The sequence below is a fragment of the Epinephelus fuscoguttatus genome, linkage group LG4, assembly GCF_011397635.1.
Source record: "Epinephelus fuscoguttatus linkage group LG4, E.fuscoguttatus.final_Chr_v1".
NCBI classification, from domain to species: Eukaryota; Metazoa; Chordata; class Actinopteri; order Perciformes; family Serranidae; genus Epinephelus; species Epinephelus fuscoguttatus.
This window is the reverse complement of record NC_064755.1, coordinates 28,758,651-28,772,616: the sequence shown is the minus strand read 5'-3', so window position 1 is coordinate 28,772,616 and position 13,966 is coordinate 28,758,651. Positions and strand designations below refer to the sequence as shown.

Below are 13,966 nucleotides of genomic sequence, written 5' to 3'. Positions count from 1 at the left end.
TGGCTGAAGGGAATATTATGTCATTTTGGAGAGTGAGCGGGCGCACCGTGGCTCCATGACCCGCTCATCGCTTGACGAGATGTGGGAGGCGACAGCTTTGGAGCTCATCGCAGCCCCCCCTTTTTTTCCTCCTCTCCCAACCTGCATCATCATCATCATCATTATCATCATCATCATCCGCACCAAGATTCATACTCACCACATACGCTTCCTGGGTGGAAGACAATGTTCTTTGTTGGAGGCGGTCACCCCCAGAGCCAGCTGCATAACAGTAATGTATTTCTGGTAATTCACCATGGTACTGTCCACCGCTACTAAAAATCCAACCCAAAGAAAAGCACAGGTGATCATATATTTCTTTATTCCCTGGCATCCGCCTCCGCTGCGTCTTCCATGCTCAGCATCACAACGCCATTTCCAGCGCTGAAGGACTGACAGTGAAAACACTCCCCAAGGAGCTGAGCGAAAGGTGCCGTACCGCTGCGACCCATGTCTGCAATGACACTCTGACCGTGTTTTAGCGCTCGCAAACACACCGCCGATCCATCCGATGTGTTGTTTCTTTGTGTTTCTTTTCTTTTCTTTTTTTTTTAATACGGTCAGGATTTGGACATTATCTCCTTCCTCCTGCCTCCTCCCTCCTGTCCAGGGATGGAAACACTCTCTTAAAAACGCTGCAGCGTCCAGGCGTCCGTGTGTGTGAGGTAGGGGAGAGAGTGTGTGTACAGTGTAGTCAGAGGGGAGCGACTGGGAGGGAGGGGAGGAGGGAGAGGAGTAGGAGGAGGAGGAAGAGGAGGAGGGATGGAGGGAGGGAGGCGAGGGACTGATTCATTCGGAGGGGCTCAGTTGTAGCATCTGTTTAGGAAGTCTACAGTTTGTCTTTAATTACTTGTTAACGGGAGCTTTTTTAAGAAAGTGGAGGATCTTTGTGTTACACAATACTTCCTGGGACAAGTGATGACTAACAGGGGCGGAACTAGACAGTCTGAGACCCTCTCCCCCCTGTCTTTTTTCATTATTTTTTTCTTCTTTTTTTTTGGAGGTAAGGGTTATTTTTGTGAGCACTTCCTGTTTTTCAATAGTCATTTTTAACTGAGGACAGCATTTTGCCATGCCACTAAAATTTATCATAGATGAATTTAGCTGCTTCGGTTTATAGTGCAAATTTACCTGCAACATATTCACACTTCAACCTCGTCACATATCGACATTTGGTTTAGCACAGTCTCACTCCGCAGTTGTCTGAATCTAGCGCTTTGGCAGTGACTTGCAGCGTCAGAAACCAATGAAAAATGGCGTCCTTTAACGTCGGCACGATACATGGCAGGTTGCCATTATAGTTTAACGGCACCTGGCAGCGTCAGGGGGAAATGCGGGGGGACAAGGATGAAAATTAAGGCGACGAAAGGCCGAGTGGGGCAGGTGGGAGGGGTGGTATATGGGTCCAACAAACACTGACTTTCACCCGGGAGAGTGGTGTTCATGTCCCATAAAGGCCTCTACACATGATCAGCTGTAAAACCGCTTTACGCTGGCTGTCCCATTGTTTGTCTTTGGAGAGGGCGGCAACGCCTGACAAAGCGGCACCGCTACCCTTGGCATCGTGCACCGCTCGGATTTTCCGCCCATGTGCTGCGCTCAGAGTTGAAATTATTTGAACTTTGACCGAGTTTACCTCTGACCTCTGCACCGCACCTGGTGGTGAGCGAAGCACGTTGTTCTTTTTTTCCCAAACCCAACCATGTGTGCTTGTTGTTGAAGGAAAAAAACATCAATTTGCCGTGTAGTACCGATGTAGTGCATTTATTTTGAAAGAGGCCATATGTTAATGTTAAAATTCATCTGAAAACAGAAGTGTATTTTGAAAGAAGTCAATGCATGTAACAGGCAGAAGTTGACACGGTGTCTCAGAACATCAACCAATGAAATTTAGTGTTTACATACAGTGTCTTTCAGAATAAACGCATTACGTCAGACGTACGGACCAATCCACAACTGACCTCCATACACCCTACTCTGACTTTCGCCACCTTAACTGTCATTCTTGTCCTGCTGCGTTTCCCTCTGATGCCACTGAGCACTGTCAGACTATGACAACAACCAGCTGCGTACCATGCCGACATTAAAGGACGGCTTATTTCGTCAGTGTCTGACGTCACAAGCCACTGCCCAAGTGCCAAATTTCAATGACTTTGGTGTGAGACCGGGCTGTTCGCAGAATTGCCAGAAAATGTCCAGAAAAGGAATGTAAAATACTTATTGTTTCCATGATAGACCATATAAAATAATGGACATAGCCACAGTGACATGACCCAAGCCTCGAGTTTGGCATCTGGCGTGTTGCCATCTTGGATTTTTTAAGCCAGAAGTGACCATATTTGGATGAGCTGCTAGCTTGGTTAGCATGGTGCATTCACAGCTAACTGTGCTGTTGCAAATGCAAATTTATGCTAAGAAAAGACAGGCTAAAAACCAATAAAACAAAATGTATTTAACAGAAAAACAGAATATCTGACTCCTTAGAAGGTCTTTTGGTACAACCCGGTCTCACTCCAAAGTCATCAAAATGCAACGCTTGGGCAGTGACCTGCGGCGTCAAACACTGATGAAAAAAGGCGTCCTTTCGTCCTAACGTCTGCGTGATACGCGGCCGATCGCCATTATAGTTTAAAGGCACGCGGTGGTGTCCAGGGAAATGTGACGGGACAAGAATGAAAGTGAAGACACCAAAAGTCTAAGTAGGGTGGTATTAATTCTCCAGTTCAATGCAATTATGTAATTAAAGGAGCACCAGTCAAATCTCAAAAAATGAAAAGCAATGTGGAAAACATAATAGCTAGAAATATGGCATTATGTTTGTTGCATGTCTTATTTAATTAGAGGAAGGTTACAATCTCCTCATTGCTGCACAGATCTGATTTTATTGTCTGCCACCACTTTTTTGTCTCTGAAGTGTAACTGGGATCAGACCTCCCTGGGGTTTTGAGCTGGCTTTGAGTTGCTACCATCACAGTTTGTGAGCTTTCACCCACTCTCCTATTGACAAAGTAAGGCCAAAATACACCGCCACCAAACAGCCACCCCTATTAATTCAGGTTGTCCCTCCCATCCTACAAAATAGCCTTTGATGAGCACCACGGACAGCAGTCATTGCCCCATATTTATCAATGCTAACAACCTGCCCTGGACTCAAACCACCTCAGCTTGATGTCTCCAAGTGGCTAAAAATTGCCTTCGTACATGGGCCCCTGACAGCTTCTGGGCCCCAGTGTCCTGCAGTGATGCACTAACGATATTTACACCAATTAATCATAAAAAAATGGTTTGTGCCATACTTAGAATTTTTTTCTTCCTCAAATTTTTGGCATTTCCACTCAGATGTTTTTGAGCACAAATTGAAAATGCACCTAAAAATGGGTGGATAGAAATGTACCTACTGTCATGGCTTACTGAACCACTGTTAAGCACAAGTTCCATTTACTGTTTTTTTTTCAGGAGCTTTAATGAATGAAGCAAACTCAGAATATCAGTCTCAGATGTTTTATGTCTTTGGAGTAAACCCATCTGCTGACGACGGTCATAAGATGTGATCTCTCGGCACATTTCCAGTAAGCGAACAGTGTGCTGCAAATTTTTTGTCCAGCTGATACATCCAAGATCAATAATGAACCCTCAGAGAGCTTCTCTGCTCCGTCATACCCCGAACAATGTGACCGTAAAGTGAAAGCACTGAGTGTAACGGCTAAGTGAGGTTATTAATATAACAGCCCTCTGTGATTATTCTTCATCTTAAAAGTCTGACTCACTCAGCTTTCTGGTAAATGAGCAAGGCAACTAAATATCAGATTTCTGCTGCTCGTGATGTACGTCTGACTGATATCAGATCAAAGCAGTCAGCACACCTACACTCACAGACAGGACACGTTTCTGGCATTGTTGTCGACAGTAACAAGAAACAGTGGGTGGTTAATTGAATCTAAATGCCATGTGTAATGAAATTGGGCAGCAGGGACCGTTCTTCAGCTGATGTTTTGGTTCAAGCAACAGATGTCACATTTTCCTAAAACATACTATCAGGAATGATGTGGACAAAGAAGATTTTAATTCTGCACATCACACACACACACACACACACACACACACACACACACACACACACACACACGCACACACGATACATTCAATGCAACTGACTGGTGTGGTCCTATCACTGCTCACAGTGAACAACACACTGACAGTCACCGTCACACATACAGGCAGTTATCCGACTGTGTCAGGGAACTGGAGCTACACACCAAAAGAAACTGTCTGCTCTGTTCTATATCTTCTATAAAAGACCAGTTTCTTGACTTGAGAGATCTTAGAGTGTCCTTTTCATCTTTTGCATGGGGAGTTTCCTTTTTTCTCAGGCCACCACACAGTTATAGCAGCTGTGCGGAAATTTTTACCATTTATAAAACTGTCCCTAGTTCGTATCACCCCCCCTTGAAGATCCGCATATTTATTTGAACCCAACAGCGACAAAAAAGCATTTCTCTATATGGCTATTTAGCATAGCCTCGGTGGGGTCGGCCACAGCAGAAGTCAGCAAACCAGAATACAGCACCCGGAGGCGGCACTAAGTCTGCACGCCCGCAGCAGCCCACAGCCATTAAACCACAGAAGAAGAAAGATCCATGTTTACGAGTAGGATTTTGGAAATAGGCTAAATGACATGTAGTAGGGAGTAGTGAATGATTTCAGACACATTGCACACTCTTGTACAGTAGGTGGTGGTATGCACCTGGAAGTTGTTTGCGATGCGCCAATAAATTGAGAGAAGAAGAAGAGCCGTGTTTACAGAGAGTGTTCTTCGAGTAAGTGGTACGCAACGGGCATTGCTGAACACATAACAGTTTTACCAGATGTATCTATAAGGACTTGGTTGTACTTTTGATGTCATGGCGGATAAAGAAGGAGCACCATCTAAAAGAACAGAAGAACAGAAGAAGGCTAAACGGGACAGTGATGGGCTCGAGCCCAAACGCGTGTAAACCTCGGTCGGGCATTCACCAAGTGGAGAGAGCTGAGAGATTTGAAAGGTTTTAAAACTGATCCCGAGTTGGCCTTTTTCCTAATCGACAGGTATGTAATTTTTGTTTGAAGATGATGGTTTGATCCATGGCACAGGCCTATTTTAGGTTTTCAGTTGTCACTTGAATGTACTCGTATTTTATTATGTTTTCACTCTAGAGTCCATGTGCCTAAGTCTCCTGTTCTGTTTCACACCTGGCTGCAGATAAAAATCCCCCTGAGGAAAATAGTGTTGAAGTTTAAGACAGCTCTTTTTATAAATATATTTATTGGTCCGAGCAGGGCACCACAGGGTTTATGTGTCACATGCAACATCCTGGACACCCCTGCCACATTTTGACACTTTTGCTACACAAACATTTATTACACTCAGTGAATTTTGTGTAAGTTGCATCGTCAAATATATGTTCAAACACTGCCAGATGATTACAATACGTGAAACTGTCAGAGGCATGATCAGAGCAGACATCGCTGACATCCATACTGTTAGGAAAAGGAAGACACTCTGTGGCATTGCTCTTGAAACTGGATGGGTGAGCAAGGACAATAAAAAACATGTGAACACCATAGTAATGGACTTATTCTACTGAACTAATTTTATTGAACTTTTTCACTGGAGACTCCTCTTGTACGTATTTTATTGAACTTGTTTTATCCTAATCGATTACATTAACATTTATTACATTAACATTTGACTTATAATTCTATCACTGGATTATAAACCCCCAGTGCTTAAATCTCTCTTACGTGTAACAACAATATCAGTTATTGTATCTGTCTTCCCCAGCTGTAGTATTCCACACATTTACACCTCCCAAGGTTTTCTCTCTTCTTAGAGAGCTCAGACTGTGTTGGGAACTCTCCATGTTTTGGGCCTAAAATGTAAGAATTCAGAACATATTTTTCCCTGTATCAGAAAGAACACAATAATAGCTCAGTATGTCTGTAAGTAATTTAAAGTTAAAGGAACAATGTGTAAGATTTAGGGGGGTTTAGTGGCATCTAGTGGTGATGATTGCATACTGCAACCAGCTGAAACTTCTCCTGGTTAGAATTCCTTAAGTGTTCTTTGTTCAGGAGGTTTTTACCCAGAGGTGAATTATTCGCAGAGGTCTCTTCCTCTCCAAAACCAATGGATCAGGTTATTTAAACCAGTAAAACCACAAAAGCAGTTATACGTTTCAAGTCAGTGTTTCTCTGATGCTGCTCAGACTGCTAGCGCAGCATCTGCTAATGCGTGCTCACCTTTTTTCCCAAATAACTTTAGATTCAGAAGTTGAGGAAATTTTTACAAGTAGCTTAATTATCCGCAGAGGTCTCTTCCTGTAACCTGTATAAAGCAGAGTCATAATAAATAATCAGTGTCTTGTCGACACTTTTGTTACTGAGGAGCTGCTAACTAGTGTCCGACCCAAAAATGCAAAATGGCAAATGGTCCTATCTCCCTGTATAGATGCAAACAGCTCATTCTAAGGTAACAAACAGATAACAGCTCTTTTTTCAAGTGGATTATACACTAACAAAAACATATTTATCGTATTATATTCCATTCTGCCAATGTATCCCCCTAAATCCTGCACACTGGACCTTTAAAGTGACATGTTTTGATGTTTGGCACAGAAAATATGTTTGACTGCATATTATACAGTGACTTTGTTATATTCATGCAAGCGCAGTACACAGCAGCTCTGTCTCAGTGGACTGTGCCCACACCACCTGTCATTAGCAGCAAACAGAGGCTAGCGTGGGTTGTTTTTCAGTCAATAGACTGACACACTGGTGCCGTTCTAAGCTTCGGAGTAAGTCGATTAGTCTAGACTTTGAAGTCTTAGAGGAGTAGAGAAGTGCTCACCTGAGTAGAGAAGTGCACTTCTCACTCTCACAAGACAAGACAGACACACACGGAGCACAAGAGGTCTGAGGAGGCCAGATAAATGGAGATTGAGGATCTTATATTTATCTGCCACGAGCAACACAATACTACAATAGCTGTTATAAGCATGATGTGATAAAGGGATTATCTGGTTTGTTAATTAGGAAAAATCGGACTGAAGCTGAAAATGAACTTGAGCAACTGTCGTGTCCTACAGGATGTTTCCACCATACAGCTAAACAGGCAGAGCACGGCACTGACACCGCAGGCATCAGGGGAGCGAATTCCTCCGTGGCCCACGTTGCTAAAAATGTATGCACCCATGACACTGTAGTGCTCTACGGATGAAAGTATCCTCCACATAGTGTGAGCTAACCTACAGCACAGGCAGTGCAAACCTAGGGTACACATACAAGACTGCATGTTTAAATTCACTACAGTGTGTGGTTATGTAAAATGAAATTAATGGTAAAAGTCCCTATTTCTAATTTAAACATCTGAGTTCATATAGCTGTAGGTATTTTATAAATTACATCTACAACAAAGCCCAGTATAATAGGCAGAGAGTGAACATCAGGCCTTTTCTGTTATTTAAAACAGCTCTTTTGTGGTTGCCAGTTAGTTACTTCTGGGTGACTGGAAGCAGAAAACCCTTCAGGGCATTAAAGGAACCTAAATTCATCTAGTGCTCATATGTCCAAAAATTCTCCCATGCAGTTCCTGCTGGTGAGAGGGCTTCTAACCATATCTGTGTACTGACATTAGAATATGTAGGAAATAAACAATAATACGCTAATTTCCACACTTCAAACAAGCATGGATTTCACACAGATCTTTTGATTTCACACAGAATATGTATTAAGGAATAAGAGCATTTCAAAAAAATCATATAATTTCATGTCATGCAACCATTAAGGACACATTTTTCCTGTGAATTTGGTGGGTTTAGCAAAAATTAAGTTTAAACACTGCAGTTAAAAACACACATATTTACATATTTTTCATTTGACTCTGTACATTTCAGCTGATTCCTTTTGGGCCAACAAAATGTACAAAAAGATTCAGTGTTACGTTGGGAAATTAAATGGTAACGCTTTACTTTAAAGGTGCATAATGTCCTAATAATCACCTGAAAGGAACTGTGTGTTTTGGTACTAATTAAAGGGAAAATAGACACTGTACTCTGAGACTTCAGTTAGATTAGTTTACTTTGTTGAGCTTGTGATTTTTGGAGGATTTTCTTTGAAAGAACTGCTCAATTTAAACCTAAAATCATTGATGTTTTTGGTCACTGGGGGCAGCAGAAACCAGCTGTGAACACAATTACATATCGTCAGTTTTGAAATTGAGGTGAGAATTAACATGATTATTATTTTGTTATGTCAGAAAAACTGAGTTGAACTTTTTTCCATTAAAACTTTCTGAGATAATAATCTTGTTAATTCGGAAATACAAGGGTTTTTTTTTTTCTCAAGTAAATGCATTACACATCCATACAGAGCAACATTACTATTCATTTGGAGTGGCATTTGTGTCGACCTGGTGAATGTAGGTCTAATATTCACCCTCTTTTTACTCCGTTTTGGTCTCTACCAACTCTTGTGGGAAACATCCGGCTCGTTTTCTTGCCAGTGAAACACATTAATGGGCAATTTACAATTACGAAACAAAATCATCTTGAGTTTGGGCTTCACTTGACAAACATGCACGTAAAAATAAAATCACACCACACAGGAACTGAACTGTTGTGGGAGGATTAGTTATATAACACTGGTCTGTGGTAAACAGGTGCTCAGATGATGCTTCCAGTAAGAACAATAGCGAGTCCAGGGGGATTGCTGTTTCCAAATTCTTTAATATCTGTCCCTTTAGCTGTTAAATGCTCCTCTATGTTCACCTGCTAGTCTCTGACTGTGTCTGCCTGCTGTTTGGTGCACACACTACATTTAGGGCTCATTTTTCTGAACTTCACAATTGTGCATGATGCCCTGAGATCAGTAGGGGATCAAATGTTGTAGTAGGCACAAAGATAGGATCAAATAAGGTGGTAACATAAAGTGCAATTACATCAACATGAAATAATACGCTAAAAGAAATAACAATAACCAGAACAAGATGACTGTTGTCCCCTAAGTGGCAGGGCTACACTCCCATACTCACACCACTTCTCCACTCCTCCCACCTCCCTCCACCCACAGAGACCTATCACTCTTCAGTCATTTCAGTTATAGTACAGTGTGTGCTGCGGTTGGACTGTTGTGCTAGATTTGCGGTTGCAAGATATGATATGAGGGGTTTCCAGATTCTATTAAATGTTGAAGCTTATCTTTCAGGGCACATCTTATCCTTTCCAAATGAAGTGTGTTAGTTAAATCCTCCAGCCACATCTTAAAGGTAGGGACAGTTGTGCTCTTCCATAGAATGAGAATTAATTTCTTTGCTGTTATGAGACAATAAGAGAGAAAACGTTGCTGTGTCGTGTTTAGCTTTCTGAAGTTCTCAGATATGATGTCAGTATTTTTATCAACTGTTGGAGCTCAGTAAAACTTAAATTTATTTTGAACATTTTGTACTCAATTGTGTGTATTAACAAAAGAGCTGGTAGAAAACATTTTAGGGAGCGTCATGGTGCTTTACTGTAGATTTAGATTGTGTAGGGTGATCTAGTTTCTCCATACAGTAAATGTCTACATTGATTCTCGGCTGTGCGCCGGCGCTGACGTCGCTGCTTCCTGTTAGTAGCCTCTTGTATCCAGTCAACACTCAACTAATACACCGTTAATGGAATCATCAGAGCGGCAACGAACCTACCAGCAGCGCACTCTGTCACCTCCCATTGACCAGGACGCCATTCAGATAACACTCCTGATTTATCAGACGCTACGGAGCATCATTATCAGGCATGTAAGACACAGCAGTCATTAGTGGACGGCGAAACTGCTATGGACACACACATACACACATATACACTAAGCCTGCTCTCTCACACACACACATTACAGAGAGCGAGTATGGGAACCAGTAGTAGTGTGTCAGTGGGGAAGCATTGAGACAGCAGTGGGTCAGTGGTTGTGCTGCAGTCTGAAGCCGCTGCATATCCATGCACACTCCACTGCAGCACTTTGATTTCACATTGGCATCCCCCCTCTGCATCTCCACAGTAATGGCTCAGAGCAGCCTGCCCCATTATTACCCTTCTCACTTGAGAACCCACTGCTGACATCTTTTATTGTATGGCGCACGCTCTCACACACCGACACGAGCATGCTCACACAGAGATGCAAAGGCACACGTGTGCGCTAATAACACACTAAAGTACTTTTCCCCCAGCAAGTAAATAGGACAGACGGGGCTGCCCTTCTTTCTTGTGTCCTTAGACTCTCTTGTCCACTTTATTCCATACAGCGAAAATCAAAGCTGGTTTGTAGGACTCAGAGGCTCCTGCTCCCAGAGGAGACAAACCTGGACGAGAGCCCTAAGAACCACTACCGCTGTAACACCGTGATTTATTACTTTTGCACCAAACAAAGAGGAGAAGTTCACAGAGAAAGTCCTCTTCACATGAATGCACTGCACCAAGAAGAACAAGAGTAATGAAACACACACACACACACACACACACACACACACACACACACACACACACACACACACACACAGTCACACCTCAGTGCTGTCGCAGTGCTTTCTCTCTATGTGCTGTGAGGTGAGTCATCAGCACAGAGAAGCATAACCTCACAGCTCCAGCTAATCTCTCCTCTCCTCCTCCTCCTCCACCTCCTCCTCAACCTGCCAGCATCTCATTTTCTCCACTTATGGATGAAGGCACGATGACTTACATCATCGCTGCAGCCTCACATATACATATAAGGCCACAGATCCACGACACATGGCCGACACATCCTGGTGAATCACACACACACACATACACATTGTCTGTGGTGATATATCCTGCAGCTACAAAAAAGGCCGGCTATCCAATCAATATTTCTGCGTAATCGTGCAGTTAATGCACTTAAATCAGCACTGTTCAGACTGAGATGATTGCTCTTTATATGCTGGTTTAAACAGCAGTCCCTTGAAGACAATATGGCAGTCAGCGGCCCTTAAACTGGATTCAGTCAGCTTCACATCACTTCCCGCGCCGCTCTTACAGTGATACACAGGTCCTCTGTGCCCTTTAAGACAGAAGCCCAGAGATGTGATTAAATGCTGCATGTTCTCTCGCAGTCAGCAGGATACTGACCAGAGGCGGACACGAAAAGCCAAACTAATAAACACAGTGTCTCTTTGAACCCGCACAGCTGACAATCAATCTGCTCTTCTGCTGTGGATCAGAGAAAGTGTGCACATCAGAAAGGTGGAAAAAAAACTGCACATACACCTATTCGTGCAGAGATGCAGTTCACCGTGAGGAACATATTCCCAGATTGTTGCCACATTTATAACAAGCTGCAGACATGCTTCACTCTGTCACACGGGGACACATGCTGGCACACAAATTCTGAAGCCGAGCATCCATGACTTGAGGCAGTTTCTGTCCTACTTCTCCTAAGAGTGAACAAACAAAAGATTATGGCATTTTTATCGGGATATACATGCAGTCAACCTTGCCCGACACTGTGTCTGAATCGGCCTGATTTAACAGGTAACACACAAGCAGGGATACATAAAAAAACAAACAAAAACATCCTCCCTGAGTTTCACCTTTCCTCACACCGACAGATGCTAGTAGTCACGTACAGCTGTTCACAAGACTCTTTGGTGTAAAGTATCAAACTCTGAAATGAAATTTTAAGAGAACTTACGTTGCCTTGTTAGCGTACTGCATCTCCTGTGGAGGCTCTGTGACTATTCTGTCTTTGTGTGCTGCTATGCTGTGTTGTGTGTGTTAGTCTGTTTTAGTCTGTCAGCCTGTCTGTGTGTGTATGTGTGTGTATGTGTGTGTCAGTGCCCAGGGCCAGACCACTGGGATAGCTGTCTCCATGCTGACTTAGCTGTCATACATTAAAGAGGCCTTCTTAACGGTCTAGGGAGCATATCAGCTTGTCTGTCCCGTCACTTCAGGCATCACATCCAAGCAAGCACTCTACCTCACACACACACACACACACACACACACACACACACACACAGAGTACATATATACACGCTGTCAACCATTCCCCGTCTCTTCCCTTCCCCCTGCTGTGTTAGCTGGGCCAAGGGTACTCTCCAGGGGTCCACACACACTCAGAAAGACACCAACGCTCAGTCATGATGCATTCACAGGGCCTGACATGCAGTGACAAAAGCAGCCTCCCAGGATTCTGCACCAGAGTACCGGACTGCTCCGGCCGCTCTCTCATACACAAAAGAATAGGTCAGCAGATGTCATTTTATGCTCTTCTCTTCGGTCATTTCATTTATCTACACAATTAAGTATCACCGTTTTAAGACACAGATATAGCACTGCAATAACATTCACTGGTGCACGATTATTTCTGCCAAATTAGTCAGAATACAGATGGGTGAGAAATTAAATGAAAAGCTATATAATGTGTGTTAAGGTGTTGGGGCACTACAAGCTGCTTTGGCATAGATTGTACAAGACTTAGTCTTTCTTCTAAAACATCCAACTCATCTTTTCATGTCTTCATTTTTTATGTATTTATAAGAAAAACACACAATAATCATGTCTGTAAATGTGCCAGTGCCACCAACACACTGCTGTGTTTTAACCAGGGAGAAAGTTAAAGGGCAGCAATGGAGGTCTTACACACACGGAAAGAGAGAGTTTCAGACTGGAGTGAGGATTTTTTTATGCTTCTGTTTAAATTTCTTTCTTGGGGCTGTACAGACAAAAGTGCAAACGTTTCAGGCCATGTTGGAGTTTCCGCAGTGCAAAGTGAGGCATGCATGATGACACCCTGTATGTGGGTTACTCTACAGGTGCACCCAGTCAGACATCAGGGTTTGATTGAACACACATGAAGCCAGTTGCCAGCAAATCAAGTCATCACAAACATACCCAAACACCCCAGCAGCCTAAATGAAGAGCTAGATATGACCTGTTTTCTGTGACTCTCTTGCTGACTCCTGTACCAGTCAGTCCCATTTCCAGTGTGCAAGGTAACATTTGTATGTACACATACAGTATATCAATATATGTATTAGAGTGTGTCAGTGCTGGAGTTGCATTGTTTTGTGTCTGTGATGACAAGACCTGCTGGCAATTGGCTTCATATGTGTTCAATCAAGCCCTGATGATCTGACTGAATGCACCTGAGGAGTAATCCACATATCCACTCATCATGCATGCCAACATAGAGTGAAACATTTGCACTTTTGCCCCATTTTATTTACTCTGTACAGCTCAAGGATGCAAATAATGAAGTTAATTTGTTAACTTAGGTTTGGGAACAGGGCCACGCCTCAACCACACCTCTAACTACCTGCCAAGCCTACTTACACCTGTCTCGATTTCTTGACCCGCTCTCCCTTTCCCTTCCCTTCATCCATCATCCTCCCTACCTCATTCCTACCAACGTTCCTTCATCTTCTCGTCCCTCCTCCCCTTATATCTTCTTATTCAATGGTGCAAACCTCTCCCATGTCTCATTCTAGGTACCTTTTGGGAGTCCCTGTAATCAGCTCAGGTGGAAAAACACCTGAGACAGAACCCACACACTGAGTCTCCCTCTGCCTGATCTCTAGTACATCCTCCCAGATCAACCCAACAGAAGACATCCCTCCTCCACCTTCACCCCCACTTACATCCATTCAGCAGTCCTCAACACCTTCTGAACTAAAATTAAACATTTAAACAACATACTGCTGGTGAAGAAGCATTTAAAAATCCAGTCTCCAGTCTGGATCTCTCCTGTTCTTTGTGTGCGAGTCCTTTAGTGCGCTATACTTGCTCCCTGCCTACCACACCACAGAAGAAGACTACCAAAGGACAGTTTAAGGTGCACCTCAACCCTTGTGAACCACCATCCACCAAGAATAGTGCTTCAAAAAGTGGTTGTGTTTGTTTTT

General features: G+C 43.2%; 1 protein-coding gene across 8 annotated transcripts in view; it reads right to left on the bottom strand.

The window, feature by feature from the left end:
- The window catches only part of tjp1b (tight junction protein 1b), a 76,899-nt gene extending 76,155 nt beyond the window's left edge, over window positions 1–744 (bottom strand). For 6 of the 8 annotated variants that reach the window (XM_049575313.1, XM_049575315.1, XM_049575316.1 and 3 more), the window contains exon 1: window positions 200–744. In XM_049575313.1, the coding sequence (XP_049431270.1) occupies window positions 200–351 (152 nt within the window). In that variant the 5' untranslated portion in view covers window positions 352–744. The remainder of the gene's footprint in view (window positions 1–199) is intronic. The other 2 variants (XM_049575317.1, XM_049575318.1) reach the window with 1 other exon arrangement.
- Between the last annotated feature and the right edge of the window lie 13,222 nt (window positions 745–13,966).